The following is a 23,852-nucleotide window of genomic DNA, read 5'->3' on the forward strand; positions in this document are numbered from 1 at the left end:
AACCACTAATTCCTGGGGGTGGGGAGCCCAGTGGCTCCTGCTCCTCCAAGAGGAGAACGGCTGCGCTTCTGAGCGCACTGAAAGACCCAGCGGCGCACAGCAGTCACCCTGACCCACCCGGTCAAGAAAGTTGCAGGGCTTTTGGCGGGGGAGGGGCTTTTGGTGGGGGGGCCAGGTGCCAGTTTGGTGCACCTAAGGGCCGGCACGCTCTAGGCGAGTGCCTAGTTCACCTAGTGAGATGGCCGGCCCTGCCCCTCCCCCTGCGGGGGGGGGGGGGAGCTTCAACTGCTAAATTTGTTTCTTGGATTGATTTTAAAGGCATAAGACAGTCAGGCATAAAAACGAACCTCTGATTAATTAGAGGTGGGAAGGCTCAGGAAAAGAAACAAATATGAGGAATATTTTCTCTCCCCCCCTATTTTTCAGTTTTTCCAATGGAGGGGAAATGAAAATTCTGGCAAATATTGGGGGGGGGGGCATTGCCTATGAAATGTTTTCCTATTGGAATGATTGAGATGCATTCTAAGACAAGTGTCGATTTGCTCAGAATGCTTTCTAGGAACTGTGGTGTATGGAGATTTAAAAAACAAACAAACTGTAGGACAGTTTGCATCAGTAAATCCTAACATTTAACCTACCACTGCCTGTCCTCATCACACTTATTGATGGGGTATATTTAAATATACACATATATCATTTTTCTCCCCATGGGGGACCAATACAGCTTACAGCACTGAATACAAATTCAAGGTGTGTTTCTTCACCTAAGCCACTTCCTTGTGGGTTATCTGTTCTGTCTCCATTGCTGTTGGGAAGTGGGTTATTATTCTCCACTTCCCCACAGCACCATGGTGTATTCGTGCACCTCCTGGGGTTTCCTTCTTTTTTCTCTGATCTTTTGGAAACCTGCTTTGCTCTGAAGTTTTGGGAAAGATTACAATAAAACCTGGGGTGGGCGCTATGCAGATAATAAAATCTTCTCCCACTACAATACCATTATAGCGATATGCCATAATAACGATATGTGCGACATTCTCACGTTTTATTTTTTTAAAGTTAGCCTCTTTCCTTGTGGAGATACAAGAGGAAAGAGATTACAGATTTTTTTTTAAATGAGGGTTGACGATTCAGAGAACCTGTTACACACATTGCTAGAATGGTAAGTTAATATTCTAGTGCTGATTTTTATACACATATTGCAAAATGTCCTGTCACCCAGGGTAGGAGCATGGTCACGGCTGAGGGACTGGGGCTAGGGAAACCTGCCATGTGGAAGCCTCATTGCCACCGGCTTCATCGGCAGCTGCACCAGCAACAAGGAACGCACACAAGCCCATCCCCATGTGGAAAACACCATAGTAGGGTGCTGCCTTCTTCATGAGGGAAGCATACAGGGCTTTGTTTTCATATAGATGGCTGCATGCATGCCTTCCTTTTTGACCTGGTTTGTTGGAGATACTAGAAGGCAAGGCAGTACCCTGAATATGCTGTCCTCTTGACCTGACCTGACCCCCTGTGGGTCAGCCTTTTCAACTAATTCCTCAATGGACTGTAATGCTGACACCCTGCTGCAGAGGGGAAAAGGCTGCTTATTGCCCTCCTTTGCACAAGATGAAAGAAAAGTCACAAGGAGAAGTGGCAAAAGACTTGTTAGTGTAAGTAGCGAAGCTTCTCAGGAGAAGCTTCAAATTAAAATATATTTGCTTAAGTAGAATATGATGGCGCACTTCAGAATGCATGTACCTAGTATTTGGGTGCATTTACCATTTTGTCTGAATGAAAGTTGTGCGTTCAGTACTTACATACATACATACATACATACATAAACCTTTATTGGCATAACACAGCAACAAGAAGGGCAGTGAAACAGAAAAATAAATAAACAAATACTTCAGATTTCATGTACACGCCAATTAGCAGAGTTTTATGTTCTCAGAGTTGTAAAGTAAGGTTGGGTTTGACAAGAAAGCAAATATTTCAGTTCTTCACCCTGGCTTCAAAATTTGGGGGTGGGGGTGGGGGATTGGGGCATGTATCTGGCCTGATGTTGTGCTTTAAGCACATTTCTCAGTTTACACAGGAATGTAAGTTGAACATGCAAATTCCATTTTATAGAGTTAGATCTTCGATCTGTATAGCTCAATACTGTCTGGTCCCATTGACCGTGGTTCTCCATCTCCAGCATCTCAGATTGGGGATTTTCTCCACACCTGTCTCCTATGGCCCTTAAACACCAGAGAACAGAGACTGAATTTGGGACTTTCTGTATGTAGAGCAAAACACTGTACCATTGAGGTGGTGTTCTCCGTGGCCCCACCCGAAGTTGTTGTGAATTGACCCCATGTTTGTCATACTTCACAAAATTGTTAAGAACAACAGCAAAGAACTTCTGCTATAGAAGTTTCAGTAGTTTAAATATGCAGCACCCCTCTCAGTCCTTAAAAGAATCACATGGAATTTAAGCGCCTACATTGGCAGAGAATAGAGAGTGAGTGGAAAATAATTTATTTTGCAAAAGCTTCTTTGAAAATAATTAAAAGCAAATTATGGAATTCTTTTGTGCCATTAGGAGCTGCAGTGGCTCAAGTGGTTAAGACGCTGAACTGCAGGCTGTGGAAGGTCAGTAGTTCAGCAGTTTGAGACCCGAGTGTGCCGCATGACGGAGTGAGCTCCCGTCTCTAGTTCCAGCTCCTGCCAACCTAGCAGTTCGAAAGCAAGACATTGCAAGTAGATAAATAGGTACCACTTCGGTGGGAAGGTAACAGCGTTCCGTGCGCCGTGGTGTTTAGTCATGCCGGCCACATGACCACGGAAATGTCTTTGGACAGCGCTGGCTCTTCGGCTTTGAAACGGAGATGAGCACCGCAACCCTAGAGTCGGATTCGACTGGCTTTCGAGCAAGGGAACATTTACCTTTACTTTTTTTGTGCCATTACACAATTAGTATAAGACTCAAGTGAGTAGCCATGTTGGTCTGAAGCAGCAGAACAAAGTTTGAGTCCGGTGGCACCTCTAAGACGAAGCACACGTCTTCAGATACAATATAAGTATAAGAAGAAAACATATATTCAACCTATAGCTTAAAAACATAACATTAAAAAAGTATTAAAGCTACTATATTAACTTTGTTATCTCAGTGTATTTAAATGCTTTGGTAATCATGTGGGAATGGAAATTAGTAGTTGGCGTACCTTACCCTAATTGAAATCAGTTTGTGGTTTAGGTTCCTACCCTGTCTGACGGATGATATCATTTCCTATGTGTATTCTAATCCCTTCTGTTTTCCCAAGACTTTACAAACCTAAACTGGACCACACATTTTAAAACCCTGATACAATTTCTTTCTGGTTCTGTCTAGGATGGTATCTGTAAGATTCTTGTAGCTAGTTGTTACAAAGATTTGCAGATACTGTGAGCAAAGTCTAAACCCTTTTTAAGTCCCATTGACTTCCATGGCAGAGAGTTGTCCACTGTTACACCGTGGACTTTATAATTGTTTCATTTTGGCTGGATTGAGTCCCTTCTCTTTTATAGAAGACTGATAGCATTATTATTGCAGCTTCCTATGGAGCCAGAATATAAACAAAGTTGTTAGCAATTTTTTTTACAGTAGTAAGCCTAATGTTAAATTCAGCTCTTAACTATTTAGTGAACTGGCAGTGGTGGGTTGGTTTTCAAACGGAACAATAAAAATCAACAGAAAAGAGGAATGTTGCTTCATACCAGTGTTTTCCGGCGGTGGTGGTATGACGAAAAGTTGGCAGTATTTTTGGTGGAGTGTCTTGTTTTGTGAATATTCCAGCATGTTTTCTGGGCTGTAGTTTATCACATCCTAGCCAATTTTTGAAAAGGGCTTGACATGTAATTGCCTTGACATCGTTAGAGAGATATTAGAATGCTCACAATATTGATAACAGTACTAAAAATGGCAAATCATGGTAGCTTTATTAGACAATGCTCAGTTGCCATTCCAGTCTCACAGTACTCTTAAGAGGTAGTTATTTATTTGCCTGTGGCCCCAGAAACAGCTAACCTAAATTCACCCAGTAAGCTTCATAGTAAGTGGGGATTTAAATCCATATCTTTTCAGTTGTAGTCCAGCATTCTAACCACTACATCACACTTTTCCATATTGCTCAATGCAATTCCAGCAAGAACAGTTATTTAAAGCAAATCCAGAATTAAAGCAACATTGGAAGATCACAGCAATGTAGAGAAGACACCAAGCCTGGTTTAAGACACACTAAGGCCCTAAACTATATCCATTTTAAGAGGCCCCATAAATCACAAAAAGCGTATTATCCTAACACTGAAATATAGTAATTTTTTAAAGAGGCCCTTTCATAGTCTGAGGCTGTAACTTATTTTCTTTGTGTGTGTAAGTCCAGTTCTGCAAAACACCCTTGAAAAAGCTTTGATTTACATTTCCCCCCCCTGAAGAGTGGCGGTGATCACAGCTCCTCGCTCTATTGGGCAGCCCTCTCCATAGGAGTGGGACCACCACAGAGAGAGCCTGTATTTGAGCAGCCACGTACTTGACCTTCCCCATCAAGGGGACAGTCAGTGACTCCTGCTCAGAAGAGAGGGATGCTCCCATGGACCTTGGGGCCAGACAGCCCAAAAATATTTGGGTACTGTGCTACACAGGGCCAGTGTTCCCTCTAAGCTGAGTTAGTGTGAGCTAGCTCACAGTTTTTTAGCCTCCGGCTCACACATTTTTGTCTTCGCTCAGGAAGGATGGCTCCAGAGCAAATTAGTGTATGCAGTGGCCAAATCGCTCACTCACAGCTTTAATGCCAGCAGCTCACAAAGTAGACTTTTTGCTCACAGGACTCCATAGCTTAGAGGGAACATTGCACAGGGCTACTAAACATGAGCTTATATTCCTAATTGAGTCCTATATCTGTTGGGTGGTCTTGGGTATTTCAGTGGGTAGCGGTGTTGGTCTGCAGTAGAACAGCTAGATTCGAGTCCAGTAGCCCCTTAAAGAGACCAACAAGATTTGGGAGCGGGGTGGGGGGGAGATAAGCTTTTGAGAGTCGATGCTCCCTTCATCAGATATGAGCATTTCAGTATCTCAGAAGTATGGCTTGCTAGGGTTGGGAAATTTCTGGAGATTTGGAGGTGGAGCCTGGGAAGGGCAAGGCTTGGGGAGGGGCCTAACGGGGTATAATGCCACAGAGTCCACCATTTTCTCCATGGAAGATATCTCTGTAGTCTGGAGATCAGTTGTAATTCCAGGAGATCTCCAGGCCCCACCTGGAGGTTGGTAACTCTACAAGCTGAGAGGGGTTTAGGCTTGTGCACACTCTCCTCCTTTCCCCCTTCTCCCATGTGCTGCAAATTGGCTAGCAGATTTCTCATTTTTAAAGCAAATTCTAATGGGCCGTTACCATCTGATCGAGCACACCGTCAGGGGTCGTTTCTTAGAAAAAGAGCTAGGGGAACTCATTAGCATAACTCATTAGCATATGCCACACCCCCTGACATCACCGGAAGTGTGTCATAAGGCCACACCCACCACTCAGTTAGTCTTAGTCTTAAAGGTTAGTCTTAAAGGTGCTATTTGTTAGTCTTAAAGGTGCTATTTGAACTCTTGGACTATTTTGCAGCAACAGACTAACACAGCTACCTCAGGGAAGCTCCTGGATGGGGCTCGGAGTCCTTGCAGAGGCCACGTGGAGTGGCCTCGGCCAGGCAGAGGGGGAGGATGCCAACTTACCCTCCTGCTTCTTCCTCCTTCTGCAACAGAATGAGACTGGAAGAAGGGGGTGGCCGGAAGAAGGGGCAGGGCTTTGTTGTGTGCCCCACCCCCCTGCACCTCACCCGGGGGAACTGCGATCCCCCGCGATCCCCCCCAAAATGACCTCTGCACACCGTACTTGTAATTGCTTTGCAAACCAGGTTTGCCAGCGTGTAACTTTCTAGCTCATAACCTGCAGAGTGAAGGGGAGGAAGAGGAGAGGGCATGTGAGCCCAAAGCTGCTTGTGAACTTCACTGATGTTTCACCAAACCATGTTGGCAGAGCATTAAAACCATGTCACGCTCTATGACCTTTTAGCAGCATTGCAAGAAAGGGGGGGTCTACTTATTAAATGTGCTTTCATAGGTAATAGTATTAATGATAACATAGATTTTGCAGTAGTTTTAAAATTTTTTGGCAGTGAAGTCATAGTTTTAACTTCAGTCTTAACGGATCACAAGATGGCAGATATTATGCCAGTAGTCAGATTGCCTGCTGGCTTCCTACCTGTCCAGGAAACACACAGCCGTTCCTTGTTATGGCGTTGAGTGCTGTGTCCTTTTGAACGCATTAGCCAGAGTATTGGGTGTGCGGCAAAAAACACCCCGTGAACCTGACAGTAATCTTTTCTCAGGAAGAGCTTTTTCATGTGGTTCCTGTTGAGATGGAATCTATTTCTTGGCTCCCTGTTCCAAGCGTCTGCTCTAGTTGGCATCTGTCCTCATGCGGCGGAGGAGAGAACGAAAATGTGAGACCTTTTTCATAGCAGTGAAGAACCCAGGGTTTTAAGCATTCCTTCTTCTTTCTTCCTTATTATCTAGACTGTGTGGTGGAAGCTTTTTAACGTTTTCAGGCCAAAGAGATTAAATTCTGCATTTTGACTACTGGTCGGTAGCATGAGATGGGTTGTGATAGGGATTCCATATTTTTCCTGTGTTAAAAATCAAGACTCCTTAACCTATTTTCCACATTATAAAAATATAAACAATATCTATTTCACTGTTCTTACCCCCCCCCTCCCGGAAAAACAGATCCAGTGGTCTGGTTTTGCACTGAATTTGTTGGTTAGTCTAATTACCATTAAATGTATATAAGGGTTTCTTAAGAAAACTGCAGTGATACCCCTCTATAGCCCTCAATTTGCATCAGAGGACTGTCATGACCATTGGTGGTTTTCAATCTAATACTGGAATCTAAAGCTCCATGCCGCTCTGTTCGCCTTCTGAACTATATGATCTAAAACAAATAACTCTGGCTCCCCACCACTTCCTGGGTCCCTTTGCCCAATAAACAGAAGTCCAGTGGCACCTTAAAGACCAGCAACATTTTTTTCGATGTGATTCTATCAGTGAGCCTTCTTGGTTCTAGTACTTAGTGCTGGCATTGGAAGGTGCACTTCCTTTGTTGGCTGCATGAATACAAGAGAGTTGTTAGATGTGGAAGGTCCGCTATCCCTGCAGGGTAGTTGTAAAGAGCTTCCGTCAAATAGCTATTTAAAGGCAAAAGACTTGGAAGTGCTAATCTGGAAGCAGAGTAAAGAGCCTTGCTGAAGAGCTGGAGAGCCTTTCTGTTGAGGGAGAGTCAAAAGAGTCTGGGCCTTCAGTGTGTAGGAAAAAACAATGGGTAGGGGTATAATAGAATTTTATCAAATTATGCCTAGTGTGGAGAAAGTGGATGGAGAGAAGCCTTTTCTCCCTTTTCCATAATACTAGAACTTGGGGCCACCAATGAAGTGGATGGGCGATAGATTCAGGAGGAATAAAGGGAGGTCGTTCTTCACCAAACAAGTAAATGAACTTGTGGAACTCGCTGCCAGTGCAGCAGTGATGGCCACTAGCGTAGATGCCTTTAAAGGGCATTAGGCACATTCTTGGAGGAGAGGTCCATCAATGGCTATGAGCCACAGTGACTAAAAGGTACCTCCATAGTCCAAGGCAGTAAACCTCTGGATATCACTGCTTGGAAGCAATGGTGGGGAAGGCCTTTGACCTCTGTGCCCTCCTTGTTGGCTTTTCAGGGCAACTTGTTGGCCATTGTGTGAAACAGGATGCTGGCCTAATGGACCACTCTCCTGATCTCACAGGTCTCTTCCTGAATTTTTAAGAATTTTTTTATTATTATTAAGTGAATATAAAACAATTGATACAGAGAATCCTAAACAATACAAACTATGTAACATTAATAATATTCTTGATACGCTGTTCAGTAAATCTATCTAAAACGTAACTATTTAAAACTCTTAACATGTTTTCTAATAATGTAGTTGGGTTAGCAACCATTTTATATAAATGAATGAATTTGAGTACAACTAGCTAGTATTTACTGACCAAAATTAAAACATGCTTAAGTCTGGGGTTCAGATGAAGCTAAGTAAGCAGGAGCAATTCCATTCTATGCCATTTAACTTATGACCGGAAGGAACAAGAAAGGGAAAGAAACTAAACCTAACAACGAACTCCAAAACCAAGCAAAGGTTAGTGGAAAGGAGGGCCAAAATTAAAACCTTTTCATAAAAAGAGGTACATGTATTTATTGACTTATGACCAGAAACCATTTTTCCACAAAAGTTGATTGATAGTTTTTATGTTGAAGTTGTAACAGTCTATTTGTAATTTTTTCTAAAATATAACAGTTCCATATCTTAGACATATCCTTTGATAACAAAAGCCTGTTGCAATCATTCCTTTTTCTGCCAATTCTTTCCCTGGAATGTATGTTTTCAAAGGCCATAGGGACAATTAAGCATTCTGGATTTCCATGTCATCATGGTTGCAGTCAGCATTAGAATTACCATTGGCATTGATATTTCGAACGACACTTCCACAGTTTAGTAATGCATTGATGTCTTTTTCTCCCCCCCAAAGTGCAACACTGCAACATCAGGTGTATGAATGGGGGCTCGTGCAGTGAAGACCATTGTCTCTGTCAGAAGGGATACACGGGAACACATTGTGGACAGCGTAAGTAAAACATCACATTCAGTTTCTGAAACGTGCAATTCAGCCGTGAGAAGACCAATAAATTAACTGTTATCAACACATTCTGAGCTCCTGGTTGACTAGCACGTGACTGCAGAGGATGCCAACAGAATTCTTTCTGACAAGAGCAATTAAATGATTGTCAGACAATTTCATAATAATTGGATGTTCCCTGACGTTGCATTCTTAAAATTCTCATAAAGTTTGGGAAGCTTTTTAAGCACATACAGACTGATTGGTGTACAGCTTTTGCCTTGCAAACTGTGGGTCGGGTTTCTTCTGCACATGGACAGCAAATCACAATCTTGGGTTGTTCACAGAATGAACTGAACCCTTTCCTCATACATCATGTTGTCTTTGTGATGGGTGTACTGCTGCTGGGCGGAGCTCTTGGCAATACACCCAGGTATTCTTTGTCAGTGTGCCTATGCCTCACTTGCCTTTGCGTAATATGCTCCCAGCATGAGTATGGGTTGTTCCACTGGTGAGGGATGTAGGAGCATCAGGGGTAACACATGCATTAATTTATAAAGTGTATTTGATAAGTCACTCATGCAGTTCGGCCTTCACCACCAAAGGCCTGCTTGCTGGTCAAGATGAATAAATTTGACAGAGTCCTCGGCCAGTGAATGGTTGTGCCATGCCGTGTGGATTTGTAATAATGCATTTGACTGCAAATCATGTTCTTAGAAGGAAAGCTATAACTCTGTTGTGTGGAGAGTAGAAGGTAAAAAGCTCTAGTCTCTGACAATTGGGATATCTGCCTTGAAAGGCAACATGGCTTAGTGGTTGAGAGTTGGCCTAGGATCTTGGAAACCAGGGTTTGAATCCCCATTTTGAGATGGAAGCTCGCTGGTGTTCCTTAGGCCAGTCATTTTCTCTCAGCCCCTAAACTATCTCACAGGGTGGTTGTTGTGAAGATAAAATGGAAAGAGGGGAGAATGATGCTGTAAACTGCTTTTGGGTCGCAACTGCAAAGAAAAGTGGGGTGTTATTACATCCCTTCTTATCCTGCCTTTCCTCCAGAGGGCTCAGGGCAGTTTACTTGGCTCTCCTCTCCTCCATTTTATCTTTTCGACAAGAACACTTTGTGGTAGATCCAGTTGGTTAGTTGTGTTGGTCTGAAGCAGTACAACAAATTTAGAATTCAGTTAGAATGGTGTATTTGATAAACTGTGCGTGCACGCGAAAGCTCATACCTTGAATAAGCCTTTGTGGGTCTTAAAGGTGCCACTGGACTCTCAATTTGTTGTACTTTGTGGTAGGTTAGGTTGATAGAAAGAGAGTGACTGACCCAAGGTAACCCAGCGAGCTTCATTCCGAAGTGGGGATTTGAATGTGGGTCTCCCAGATCCTTATCTGACACTCTAACCACTACATTACAGTTGATATTTAGTATAAATAACTGAAATAACTGGACTAAGTACTAAGGACACTCTTTTGACATATGGCTCTTTTAAGGCAGGTGACCTTTCCCATCATTGCACAACAAAATGCTCAGTGTAGTGCTTGATACTGGCCACGAGTACTGCTGGAGAGTGCACACTTACTCTAAAGGACATCTAGAGAACTGTGCTCACTCACACATTTCATTGGATTCCTGCACACTAACTTTGTTTGTGGGCCACAGCCCATTTCAGCTGATCGATCCACTGAAGTGGGCTGTGGCTCACAAAAGTTTGTGCTGTAAGTGAATTGGCTATCCTTTAAGGTGCCACAAAGCTCTGCTGGAGCAGATTAAAACATTTACCCTCTGGGACTGAACCTGTTTCATTGTTTGTCATGGTGACTGTACATCTCATTTTTTTTTTTTTTTGCTCCTTGTGGAGTCAGATGTGCAGGGACACACAGCATAGTGACTGTGTAACAGAGCTGCCAGTATGATTGTAGGGGTAGATTTACACTCCTGTGGCAGGGAATTAAAATTGAGAAGTATTGGGAAGGGATTTGTATGTGCTTGGGAGAAGTAGGTGGCTTTTAATAGCAAGAATTTTCTTATCTGTACTTAAGATAGGTCCTCAGGTAGAATCATAAAATGATGGAAGGAACCTTCAGGGCCATCTAGTCCAACCTCCTGCACAATGCAGGAGATTCACAAATGCCTCCCCCCCACACTCCCAGTGACCCTGCTCTATGCCCAAACTGGCCTGGAGAACAGTTGCTTCCTGACCCACCACCGTTCTCAGGATTGGCTTGGCACAGCTTGCCCTTGAGGTGCTCCAGGTGCTTGTAGATGGACGCTTTGTGTGCTGTCAGCTCGGCCAGCAGTGCCCAGCCAGATCAGCACCGCAGCCGTCAAGGAGGCACTGGGCAGGCCTGTGGTGGGCGTCCAGCTGCCGGGCCACATGTCTCTGCTTGCCTCTGCCTTGCGGCGGCCTCATCAGTCCTGCGCCCCCCCCACCTCGCCTGTCCCTGACAGCCCGGCCAGGGAGAGGCCAGCCCCACCTCTGCCCCCTGGCTGGCTCCTGCGCCAGGTTCGGGGGGGAGTTGCAGCCCTCTGGGGCGCCTGTGGATACCTTCCTTCTGTGAATCCCTTCCTTCCCACGTGAAGCCCCCTGCCACTCCGGCCACCGGGACCCTCGCCGGGCCAGAGGAAAAAGAGCCTGTGTGCAGGTGGGTGGGGGTCCTGTTTACAAGGTGGGAGCCTCTCGTGTGCCACCCCAGCTTTGCAAGGAGGACAACGAGAGCTTTTTGAGTCGTCCCTCCTGGGCGAGGCATTGTGTGTGGTGCGCTCAGGGCAGGCACTTGCCCAGCACCTGCAGCTGCCCGCACGTGGCAAGGAAGGTATCCGTGGGTGCCCGGCACTCCGGCCACCGTGACCCTCACCGGGCCTGAGCACCCGGGCAAGGTATTGTGTGTGGCACGCTCAGGGCAGGCCGCCTGCCCAGCACCCATAGCTGCCCGCCGGTCCACTCCACGTGCTCCTTCAAGCCGTGGCCCAGCTGCAGAGTCTCCCAGTCCCCCCGGCTCCTAAGCTTTCCGCCCTGCAGCCACACGACTCGAGGCAAGGGCCCGCCGCAGCCCAAGTGGAATTTATTTGTGGAACAACAAAAACTGCTACAGCATGCCCAAATCTTACCCTTGTGTTCTGGGCGGGCTTCAGGAACCATGTGCAACTGTCTGCGAGGCCAGGCGGCTGCCTCTGAGGCCAGCCATGAGGACAAGAAACTGAAGCAGCAGATCACCACGCCACCTGACCAAGAAAGCAAGGGGCTGCTGGGAGCTGGGTGTGCCCTTCAGGAGCTGCTGGGGCAGGGGGCGGGCCCACTCCTCCAGCCAGTGGAGACCTGACCTATGCCGCGCTGGAGCTGGGGGAATCCACTCATACTGGCGCACACTAGAGGGAACTGATGCTCTGACCCTCATCTCTATGGTTTTCATAGCCATAGAGACTTGGAGGACTTAAGTGCTAGAGCGTCACTTTCCGGCTGCCATTTTTCCCCTGGGGCCCAATTTTTAAAAAGTGGGTCAGGGGTCTTTAAAGCAGGGGTTCCCTCACCCTCGGTGGGGTCTTGGCAGACCTATTACAAGGGCCCATAGCTTGTTGGGGCTAGGTGATCTTTTCCACCTTCCTGCCTTTTCAAGTGCTGAAACACTCCCTAGCTTCATTTTAAAATAGCCTGAATTTCCTCTAAAATGGTGTTGTGGTCCATGGGTTGGATCCATGGACACCATATAGGGTTGCCAGCCTCCAGGTGAGGCCTGGGGATCTCCCGCCTTTACAACTGATCTCCTTTGAAAGGTGGACTGTGATATTGTACCATGCTGCGGCCCCCTCCTGGATCCACCCCCAAAGACTCCAGGTGTTTTCCAACCCAGACCTGGCAACCTTAACACCATAACATCTAGTTCACTTGTAGATTTCCTCCAGTTCTGTTTTCCAGGAAGAGCTTCATAGTGAACTTTCACTAACTGGAGAACCATCCTTCTCTCCCTTCATTTGCAGCTGTCTGTGAAAGTGGATGCCTTAATGGAGGGAGATGTGTTGCTCCAAACAGGTGTGCCTGTACATACGGCTTTACTGGACCTCAGTGTGAAAGAGGTAAGTGGGATTTTCCCCCTTTCTGTATTGGAAAAGGAAAGTTGCAGATCTTGACATATGTGCAGAAATATGGTAAATTGCCAATACAGTAATATTGGGTAGTTAATTATTCAGGTTTTTTTATCATTCAAAGACTGATTCTGCAACAGCTCATCTTGGGTTCTTTTGCCCTCAAACTTTCATTTTGGAATGTTTTCCGTCTTATTGTACTGTGCGAAATCTCCCATACTTTCTTACTTCTGTGTCTGCTGGAAGAACTGCAGGAAGGGGGGCAGGAGAGTTGTGTTCCACTAACAAAAGTGTCCTCTGTTAGCAGAAAACCTAGTCTGGGACTGACCCAATGTGTGGCTGTGTGAGAGGAGTTATCAAAAGGAGTGCCAGTTGGCTAAGGGGAGGAGGTGCAAAAGAACAAAAAAAAAATGGTGTAGTGGGGAAAATAATAGTTTTATTCCATTATATGCATTTCAGTGCGTTTTGTCTACACTTCTTTGTGGGAATCTGTGTAATAATCTCAAACAGTTTCCACAGCAACAGAATAATTATGTTATAATTCTGCACCATTGTTTTTGTTCTTTTGCCCTGTTGCTGGTGTGGCCCTCTTCTCTTACATTCTGCAAGGGGGACATTGTGAATTACTTTGAGATTTGGGGATGTGGTCCTTTGTTCTTTGTCTCACTTGGCCATTTCTGCTGATACTTACATTTGCTCTTGGAGGGCTGTCTAGATTTCATTTAATGATAGGAAACCAAGATGGAAGGCTCATGAAACTTAGGCATTTGTTTTGTTTCAGATTTTGAAGTTAAAGGCAAAAGAAAATAGAATTCCATACTCCCCCCCCCCCCGAGTTTAATATCGGAAAAATGTTCTGGGCAATTTTTTGGCAACTGCAGCTACGCCCAAGTACCAAAGTTACACTCTTTTCTGCCTCTTGACTGGCTTTGTTTTGACTAGCTTTAGGGAGTTCTTCTTTTAAACTTGTTCATTATCAGTTTTGTGAGACCACCTTTTTTCCCCCCTTAGGTAGCCATAGCAACACACACAGCTGTTTCCAGATGAGAACACATCCTTGCTTATCTGCTATACCAAGCAGTTTCAAGGAAATTAAATCAAGCTTAACAGAATTCTGGAGAGAGATGACAGCAATAGCTATTTAATGGCAATTATCTTGTCGGGCTGTTTCTATTCCTAAAGATAACATATGTTTTAATTTGAGCAAATGGGTTAACTTACTGTCTGGACAATTCATATGATAGATTACATATAAAGTAGGCTGTTATATAATCAATCAAGCAAATCCTTTTAACTCCTCCACCCCACCCCCCAAATATACATAATGTTGCAGCTTGGAATCTGATCACAGTGGTTTAGCCTGTCCTACAAGACAAATGGAATGCCCCCATGCTATTCAATCTCTGTGTAAAACATTCATTAAAAAACCATTTGTGGTGATGACACCCAGCTCTACATTTATCTATCCGAATGACCTGGTGATGCAGTAGAGACTCTGAACCAATGTCTGACTGCTATGGTTACATGGCTGGAGGCAAACAAGATAAAACTGAATCCTGACAAAATGGTGGTCATGTTGGTTGGAAAGGCTTAGTTCCTGACAGACATGGTGTTCCCCTCTTCTGATGGGGTCCAGCTGACTCTGTTAAGAGCCTAAGGGTGATACTTCATCTAGCTTTATTGCTCGTGAAGGAAGTTGATGAGCTTCCAAAAAGCCCTTTATCAACTCTACTTAGTTTGCCCAAATGTAGAATGGCCCCTACCTTGACTCTGCTGACCCGGCCATGTGGATCCATGCTATGCTTACTTTGAGGCTAGGCTACTGCACTCTATACAGGTCTGCTCTTAAAGACAACTTAGAAACTCTAGCTGGTATAGAACACTGTGGCCTGGCTACTATTGGGCACTAAGCAGAATCCGCAGACAATCCAGTGGTTACTGATCAATGACCGGGTTCAATTCAAAGTTCTAGCTGTCACCTACAAAGTCCTTAAAGTCATTGGATCCACACACCTGCAGGACTGCCTCTCTTGCTGTGCCGCACTGCGACACCTCCCCTCCTCTAAGCCAAGCTTTCTGAAGATGCCACCCTGCAACTAGGTAGAATCAGTAACTGTCTGTTCACGTGTGTTCCCTGTGGTGGCTCCTATGTTATGCAGTGGTGTGCCTGAGGCTATTAGGAAGGTGTATAGAAATATTGATTTCTATAGGTTTCATGTCTCCCCTGGAATGTGTCTTGCTGATACCCGGCTGTGTTGATTTCCTATTGAAGCCATATGGCCTCAACAGGCCTGCCATATAACCCTACATTCTTCACACTTCAATGCTGGCAGAGAACAGATGGCCTAGCAAACAGGCAAAAAAACACGTATGCCATGGGGTGGTTGGAATTTGGGGACCACATGACTGCAGGTGTGGCCTTCAAGAGTACTGACCATTCAGATGTTGTCCCCATGGCAACCCAACAATTGGACACTCTCATGTCTACTCCAATTGGCCCCTGGCCAGGGCTAATTTGGAGACTGGAATTGCCCTATATCTGGTCAAACCCAATGGAGAGAACTCTCTCTTCTGTTCCTGCTATCTCTGCTGTTCTGTGGACTTACCCCTGAAATGCTCTTGTCCTGCCATGTGGTCTGTGGGAGAACAAAGGATCCCCTTGTGCCTTAGAGCACATGAAGGCAAGGTGGGGATGTTCCTCCTCAAACCCCCTTGGGGGTACCTGGACTATTCCAATGGACAATATTGAACTCTTGGGTGCTACCCTGATGTTGGTAAATATGCTTCTTACTGTTTAGTTAAGGCAAAACTTGCCTAGGTTTGTTATTTTGAAATCCTTATTAATCTGTGCTAAGTTCTATACTGAATAAACTTATTCTGGTTTTCTAATGTGTTTGCATTGTGGTAACTGGACTTCAAGCCTTTTTCCTTGTGCCTGCTGCTCACCAATTGCACTACCTTAGTAAGATTAACTGCACAGCTCTGGATTGAGTTGCTAATGTGTTAAATTCCAGGTGCCAACTGAGATTCTGGGATCTCTAATCTCAGGCTGGTGAGGGATTAAGTCTAGAGATCCCTGGTGGCTATTGTTTTTAGATTCAGAGAGCCTACCTCTCTGAGTTATTGTGTAATGTATTGAGCCAGTGTAGAATTTTCCCCTCCATCCCTGGACTAGCCTGGGGGGCAGAATCTATACAGAAGGCCCATGCAGAATTGTTCAGAAGGGCATTCTCATAGAGGGAGCCAAGCTGTGGTGTAGTGGTTCAGCTCAGAAGGTGACTTTTATTAGGGACATTTTTTCCCCCTACAGTGATGGTCTTGTTGCCTTAAACAGGTATATCTGCTTGTATTGTTCTTTTTTCCCCTCCCTTCTACAGTCCCAGCCCAACTGCATTATTTTGTTCTATTAGGAATCAAATATTGTTTTCATATGTTGTAGTCCGCTTACTGACTGATTGAGAAGCTTTTATCATACTTGTAATCCTCCTTGAGTCCCACTAAGAAAAGTAGACGACGACAACAACAACAATAATAATTTTGGCATTGTGGCTGTGGATTGCTTACAGTGCTTCTTTATAGGGTGTCCGTTTATCAAACTATTAGAAAAAGGATAGGTGGAACTCAAGCATGTTGACTATAAGAGTCACTGTGGTTCAGGGTAAAAAGGTTACAGACTGTTGTGGGTCAGCCTGAATCGGCCGGTTTGAACAGTGACAACGAGGTGGCAGAAACAGACATCAGCTCACAACTGGCCACTGACAGCTGGAACCGCCAGCTGAGAGCAGTGCCCCGTCTGCCCTGACCCAGGATCCTGGACTGGACAAAATCCCATGGGCCATCTCAACTCCCTTGTCCCCTGAGCCGCTGGAATGCCAGTGGTGAAGGTCGCAGCGTGAACTATTTGAGAAGAGATGACATGTGCGCTTAACAGCCTGGAGACACCTGGAGCTAACGAGCCAAGATGATCACCCATGCACTAGCTTAATGCAGCCCAGCTATGAACCAAACATAAATAAGGAAGCAGAAGACAAGCCAGGCATGGAAGCAACAAATTGGATTATTGCCGACCCTGCAACTAATGCCTCTGAGCCTGCCTTGCATCCTGATGACTCTTGAACCGGATTTGGACTGCCTCAACTGTGATTCTTGGATTTGCTTTACCTCATACTGTCCTTAAACCTGTTCTATTCTGATATTGTGACCTGCTGCTCGACCCTTGGACCGGACCTCAGCCATGCTTTTTGGACAAGTGCTCATCTCACACCCAAGTCCGCTTGCACAGCCCAACACAGACATACAGTATAATCTACAGTTCTAACCAGCAGGAATGCTTTTATGGAATAATCAGTAATTTTCTTCCTGAACAATCGCTCTAAGTGTTCAAATACATAGAATACATTTTAAAAGTAATTGCATCACACAGCAAAGCTCAACAAATCACTGATTGCTATAAACTGTAATACTTACCTGCACAAATCAGAACGCTGAGTAATTTGGAGCAAGAAGGAGGGAGAGCCTTTCAGTTACTGCCCGAGTTCAAGAAATTTATCAACTGTGAAACTGTAGAGAGTTGAGCTAATGACACAGGTAGTCAATTCCCCAGGTTTTTTTGTTTATTATTTTGAAACTTATATCCAAAATACTCCAGAATCTGACTAACAACATAAAATAAAAAAACACAATATAACACTGAAAAACAACAACTAAAACACAATATTTTTATTCATTAAAACATTTATGCCCCATGATTCCTCATGTTTGAGACAGCTTATAATAGTAATTTAAAAAATTTACAGTTAAAACCCCAAATAACAAACTACAAATCATTCTCTCCTTCCCCCGTTAAAAGATTCATGCCAGTAAACTAAAACAGCAGAATAAAAACAAGCATCAGTATTTTCAAAAGAGCAGGCACTAAAACCAGCAGTTATAAAATCAGCATAAAAGCAGGCAGAGGGACTGGACAAGGAAATACAACTGATGGGTTAAAGTATTTAATGGAAGAAGCATTGGCTTTTGATTGATCCACGTATGTGCTTTGTGGGGATCAGTAGAATTCCCATTGACGCCATGAAACTCTGTAAACATACCAATGCGCCAGAAGTGTTACTGATATTTTTGTCTTGATTTAGAATTTTTTGCGGTTTTCAGGACTGCGGTGTTTGTTTTGCTACCAGTGAACTGTGTCGTCTCGAGACCCTGACTTATTTAAAGTTTGTAACATGATTGCATTAGTCAAATACGTATATTCAAAATTTGAGTATGGTTCTGCAGCTTTTTCCACAGCTGGGGGCGGATTGCCGTGGGCAGATGACCAAGGTTATGCAAAATGCATCACAATGAAGAAAGCTAACCTGATATTTGAGGTGATGTTTAAGAAACTAAAAACAGATGGGACTTTACATGGATTAAATAAGGAAAGCACAGTGGCTTCGGAAGTAGGTTGCAGCAGCAGAGCTGACATAACTTGAATATGTAATTCTGTGTACCTTCAGGAGAGCAGAATAGTGGATTGCTACAAAGATCACTTCCTTAACATGAAGCATTTTGACTTCTGCTACTGCGCCATCAAGAGCCATCCTTGTGATAAGAGCACAATATTGGAACACTTTCCCTATGAGGAAAGGTTAAAGTGCTTGGGACTCTTTAGCTTGGAGAAACGACGGCTGAAGGGTGACCTGATCAACGTTTATAAGATTATGCATGGGATAGAGCAGGTAGAGAAAGAAGTACTTTTCTCCCTTTCTCACAATACAAGAACTCATGGGCACTCCATGAAATTGCTGAGCGCTTGGGATAGAACGGATAAAAGGAAGTCCTTCTTCACCCAAAGAGTGATTAACACATGGAATTCACTACCACAGGAGGTGTTGGTGGATACAAGCATGGGAGGCTTCAAGAGGGAATTAGATAAACATGTGGAACAGTGGTCCATCAGTGGCTATTAGCCACAAGGTATAGATAGGAACTCTGGGGCAAGTGATGCTCTGTATTCTTGGTGCTGGGGGGGGGGCAACAGTGGGAGAGCTTCTAGTGTCCTGGCCCCATGGGTGGGCCTCTTGATGGCACCTGGTATTTTTGGCCACTATGTGACAGAGTGTTGGACTGGATGGGCCATTGGCCTGATCCAACATTGGCTTCTCTTATGTTCTTATGTTCACAGTGGTAGAATTACTGACAGCTAGACAGAGCAGTCTGCAAAACTATTGACAGGTAGACAAGACATCTTTATGCTTTTATTTGGAATTTCAGGCCTTTGGATACTGCAGGCAGTGCTCGAACCATGCAGTAGCTTCAAATTTAGAAGTCCAATGGGATATTTTCCTTGCAAGGGTCCAGAGCCTGCCATTTATTAAAGTCTTTAAAAAAAACAAAAAACCGTGGCAGTTGTGACAAGGGTGCAAATGGCTGCTTGTGCCACTAGAGGTACTGTGGTGCTGTCGAATCAGTTGTTCTTACCTCTTGGAACTATTGTAAAATGAATAGTTTAAATGAGTCTTGAATCCTCCTTTGCAGTGAAAGGTTGTATCTGCTGCAAGCATCTGATGATGGCGTGAGGGCAAATCATCGACAATAATTCAGAATTGCCCCCAGTCTTCCTGTTCCACATTGTGAGAGGAATAGGAAAGGCATATGCCTTTGAATGGAGTCTATAAACAGGTGGAGTGAAAACTGGGACTGGTCTTCTCTAGCTCAGGTCTTGTGATGTTACCCTATCTGCATAAGTAATTGTGCATAAGATCGCTGCCCAGGGCTGCAACATCATGAGTAAAAAACTGTTTAGGCATACTTGTTAGTGTTGCCAGGAACCCCCTGGCTACCGACAGTAGGGTTGCTAGCTCCAGGTTGGAAAGCTCCTGGAGATTTGGGGGGTGGAGCCTGGGGCCAACAGGGACCCCAGTGGGGTACAGTGCCATAGAGTCCACCCTCCAAAGCATCCATTTTCTCCAGAGGAACTGATCTCTAGCCTGGAAATGAGCTGTAATTCCAGGGAATCCCCAGGTCCCACCTGGAGGCTAGCATCCCTAGTACTTGTACAAGTTGGTGACACATCAGATACAGTCAGAGGCACTACCAGGGCCTGGGTTTTCTCAGACCGATTTCTGTTTTTTGTTGGTGAGAACTGTTGTTGCAACATCTTTGTTGCTGCTGCTTAAACCAGAGCATTCTGTAGGTTGTCCCATGATTTTGGGAGGTTCAGTCGACCTTTTGACTCTCACTCCCCCTTCTCTGATTTCAAGCTTGTTGGAAAGTACAGACAGTCTCCTGCTCCCCACCTAGAGTTTTCTTTTGAGTCTGGTGACAGCCGGTTTGGACTCCAGTCACTTAAAATATTAAGACTGCAGCATGTGCTGCCTTGATGTGCATTCTGCGTATGCAAACAGTGTCTGGTTTTCCTTCTCAGCAAGTAAGTCCCGTTGAGCTCCTTTCTTCTGTAGCACGATTTGTGTGTGTGTGTGTGTGCACAATTGTGTGATTAGTCTCTAATAAATGCCAGATGTAAAAATTAGGGTTTTCAGCTGCATAAAGAATGTTGTAGTTGAATTACCTGCCTTTTAAGTTACACATTTAAATGCATTTACATATAACCTGACCAACAGAGGTGGCCTCCTGAGGATTTGAAGCGCAAACTAATTTACAATTGAATGCACAAAACCTATCACTAATTGTCAGAAGGGGAAGCGGTCTTAATTTTTTTTTTCAAATTCCCCATTTAATAATAAAGCATGACAGCCAACAGAGCCTTAAAAGAAGATACATCCTGAATTGGCAAACCCACAGATTAACTAAAGCCTTTGTTGATCACCAGTTAGGCCAACTGAAAAGTTACAAGAAAAAATAACAGTCAGCACAATCCTAAGCATGTATACTTGTGAGTCCGACTGAGTTTATTTGGATTGATTCCCTAGTAAGTCTTTAGGATTGCTTTGCTACCAGAGAATCTTAATACTGTGGGGAAATGAACGGAGTTAAACCCCGTGTTTAAGTGCTGTATTGTTTGTGCTTCTTTCTTGTAAGTAGTATAATATGTGTTCATGGAAAAGGCTCTGCTTCTTTTGGTACCCCATCTATGATATTTAGTCTAAATGGAAAGCAAATAACCAAGTGTAGGTATAAGGTTTTGAGAACATATATGCAGTGCTGTTGTATCAAAACTATAGTACAACATCTGGTACCTGGGAAAATATTTACTTTCCCCAGGCTAGCCCAGTCTTGCCAGATCTTGGAAACTAAGCAGGGTCAGCCCTGGGTAATACATGGACGGGAGACCACCAAGGAATACTAGTGTCATTATGCAGAGACAGGCAATAGCAAACCTTCTCTGTCAAACCCTTGCCTTGAAAACCTTACAGGGTTTCTGTAAGTAGGCTGCAGCTTGGTGGCCTTTTACGCCCCCTCCCTTGGACTTGTTGTTCAAGAAATACAGTTGTTCATTTGAGATATAGGATCTTCTTTCCTGCTACACAAATACTTGCCTGCAATGACTGAAACACAACAAAGATTAAATTCTTTATGGCCAGAGAAGGCTACTTTATGTACCCTGACTTGTGGCAAAGCACAGCTGCGTGCAGCATTGTGGTTATTGTTAAGATAGACCAGGTGTATGGGGAAAAGCTAAATCACCCTAATATGAATATGTGTGGCTTCCAAATGGTCTGCTTCCATGAGACTATCGGTAAAGAATACAAAGTTTTCATAATGTAACAACAAACTGCTTTGGGACCCTCATCAATAGTCCTTAATATAAAGACAAAAATTTGCAAATAAAAATATTCCTTGGTGTAAGTCATTTGAAGAACCTTGTCCTCAAATTGCATTCCGATGTCCCATAAGAACATAAGAGCAGTCAATGTTGGATTAGGCCAATGGCCCATCCAGTCCAACACTCTGTGGCACACAGTGGCCAAAAATACCAGGTGCCATCAGGAGTTCCATCAGTGGGGCCAGGACACTAGAAGCCCTCCCACTGTTGCCCCCCCCCCCAAGCACCAAGAATTCAGAGCATCACTTGCCCCAGACTGAGAGCTCCTATCTATCCCTTGTGGCTAATAGCTACCGATGGACCTCTGCTCCATATGTTTATCCAATCCCCTCTTGAAGCTGTCTGTGCTTGTAGCTGCCGCCACCTCCTGTGGCAGTGAATTCCATGTGTTAATCACTCTTTGGGTGAAGAAGTCAACCCATGAAGCTGGTTTCATCCATGTTTTTTGCTCCTTTCCCTTCCCTTCCTGTGCAGGAACTTGTGGCTGCCCACAGTGTATGAACACAGCCTCCTGGTTCAATGAGAGTTAGTCAACCAGTGTTAGAAGTAGTATGCCTTTTTAAATCAGTTGCTGGGGAGCACAGGGAGGATGACACCGTCTTCCTGTTTGTGGCCCAATGGCTGGTTGGCCGCCATGTGAGGACAGAGCGCTGGGCTAGATGGGTGTTTTGTCTGATCCAGCATTGTTCTTCTCATATAGTTTTCCTTCCCCAAACCAGGATTCCCAACCCTGAGCCTGTGAGGACAATTCAGGGCAAGCCGTAAAGTAAAACTAGAGAGAAGTGCACTGCAGAGGTGCTTGGAAACCGTTGGAATGGGCAAGCCAGTTAACAATTTAAGCCAGCTTGCCTGGTCTGATGCATGGTTGATTGTACTTCCAATGTTCCAAACACCTCCAGCTGGGTGAATTCTTTCCCATGGCCCCCCAGTGGCTGGCTGTCTAGGATAGATTTTATTTATTCTTATGGTGGCTATATAGAGCGAATTTTTGAAAAGTATACTGATAGTGCAATCCTAAACAGAATTTCACCCTTCTAAGTCCACTGAGCCCTGACCTGGATGGCCCAAACTTGCCAGATCTCATCAGACCATGGAAGCTAAGCAGGGTTGGCCTTGGTTAGTATGTGTGTGGGAGACCACCAAGACTTCACAGAGGCAGGCAATGACAAACCACCTCTGTTCATCTCTTGCCTTGAAAACCCATTTAGGAGTTGCCACACTTTGGCTACGAGTTGGTACTTTCCCCCACAACTCAATGAAGTAAATAAGCTTAGAAGGGTGTAACTCTGTTTAGGAGTGCACAGTTACTGCATTTGCATTGATTTCATATTGAGTTTTTAATGCTGTCAACTGTTTTCAGATGTGCTTTTTTTGGCTGAGTGGCTAATACATATTTCAAGGCATTGGAAATAACAGTAAATCTGACATTTGAAATGGCTCATTTACAATGACTTTGTTTTATGAAACAGAATTCTTTGTATTCAGAAGACAAGATACGGAGTGGGTTAGTGGGGAGGAAATGCTTATGTGAGAACAATTACCATTTGCCCACAGACATGTTCACACTTCCAGCTGATCCCTGGAAGCTTTGCAGTAAAGACTAGCTTTTATGTATTTCTTTTGTGACTGCCTGTACTATTTGGCACTGAAGTAGTACTGTAGAGAAAGAGGCCTAAATAAGGTATGAAAAAGAAAGGAGAAGATGATCCAATTCAAATGCGAACTTTAGAAAGGAAAAAAAAAACCCAGGAACCAAGATTTTAATTCTGTTTTATGTACAGGGGAAGTCCTGCTTGACCAAAGGTCAAGCACAAATGGAGCAAGGATAAACGTGCCTCCACTAGCAGAAGAAAATACCCCCCCCACACACACACATACAAATAGCTGTGATAACTAAATGAGATCTCTGGCCTTCCAAAGTAGGAAACAAAATCAACAGTCCAAACAGATTATCTGCTGTCATGGCTACTTCACGCATTAACATTTTTACATGTCTGCTTATGTATCTTAGCAGTTGCATACCTTCCAAAAAAACTATGAATTCTATCTTTGTATAAGGGTGCTTCATACATGCAAACCTGACAGGGAGCAGCGATTTGCCTGTAGCTCTTTAAGGGGTCAGCTACACCTTATGTTTCTTCACTTGTTCACACACACACACACAAAAGGAGAGCCCAAGTGGGTGCTGTGGGAGGATGGGGGGTTTTCTAGTCCAAAAACTGTGCTGGCAGGCAGTTATTTCCCCAATTTTGCTGTTCTGCGTAGAGTATCTGCATGTGGAGAGCAACATTGGCAAAATAACTGCCACCCAATGT

The 23,852-nt window shown here is 44.4% G+C and overlaps 1 protein-coding gene across 1 annotated transcript in view; it reads left to right on the forward strand.

Moving 5' to 3' along the window:
• The window catches only part of FBN1 (fibrillin 1), a 250,030-nt gene that overhangs the window by 44,068 nt on the left and 182,110 nt on the right, over nt 1-23,852 (forward strand). The window contains exons 5-6 of the mRNA XM_015411782.1: nt 8,609-8,704; nt 12,669-12,764. Of these exons, the coding sequence (XP_015267268.1) occupies nt 8,609-8,704; nt 12,669-12,764 (192 nt within the window). The remainder of the gene's footprint in view (nt 1-8,608; nt 8,705-12,668; nt 12,765-23,852) is intronic.

Source organism: Gekko japonicus, unplaced genomic scaffold, assembly GCF_001447785.1.
Source record: "Gekko japonicus isolate JY-2015 unplaced genomic scaffold, Gekko_japonicus_V1.1 scaffold266, whole genome shotgun sequence".
In the NCBI taxonomy this organism is placed as follows: domain Eukaryota; kingdom Metazoa; phylum Chordata; class Lepidosauria; order Squamata; family Gekkonidae; genus Gekko; species Gekko japonicus.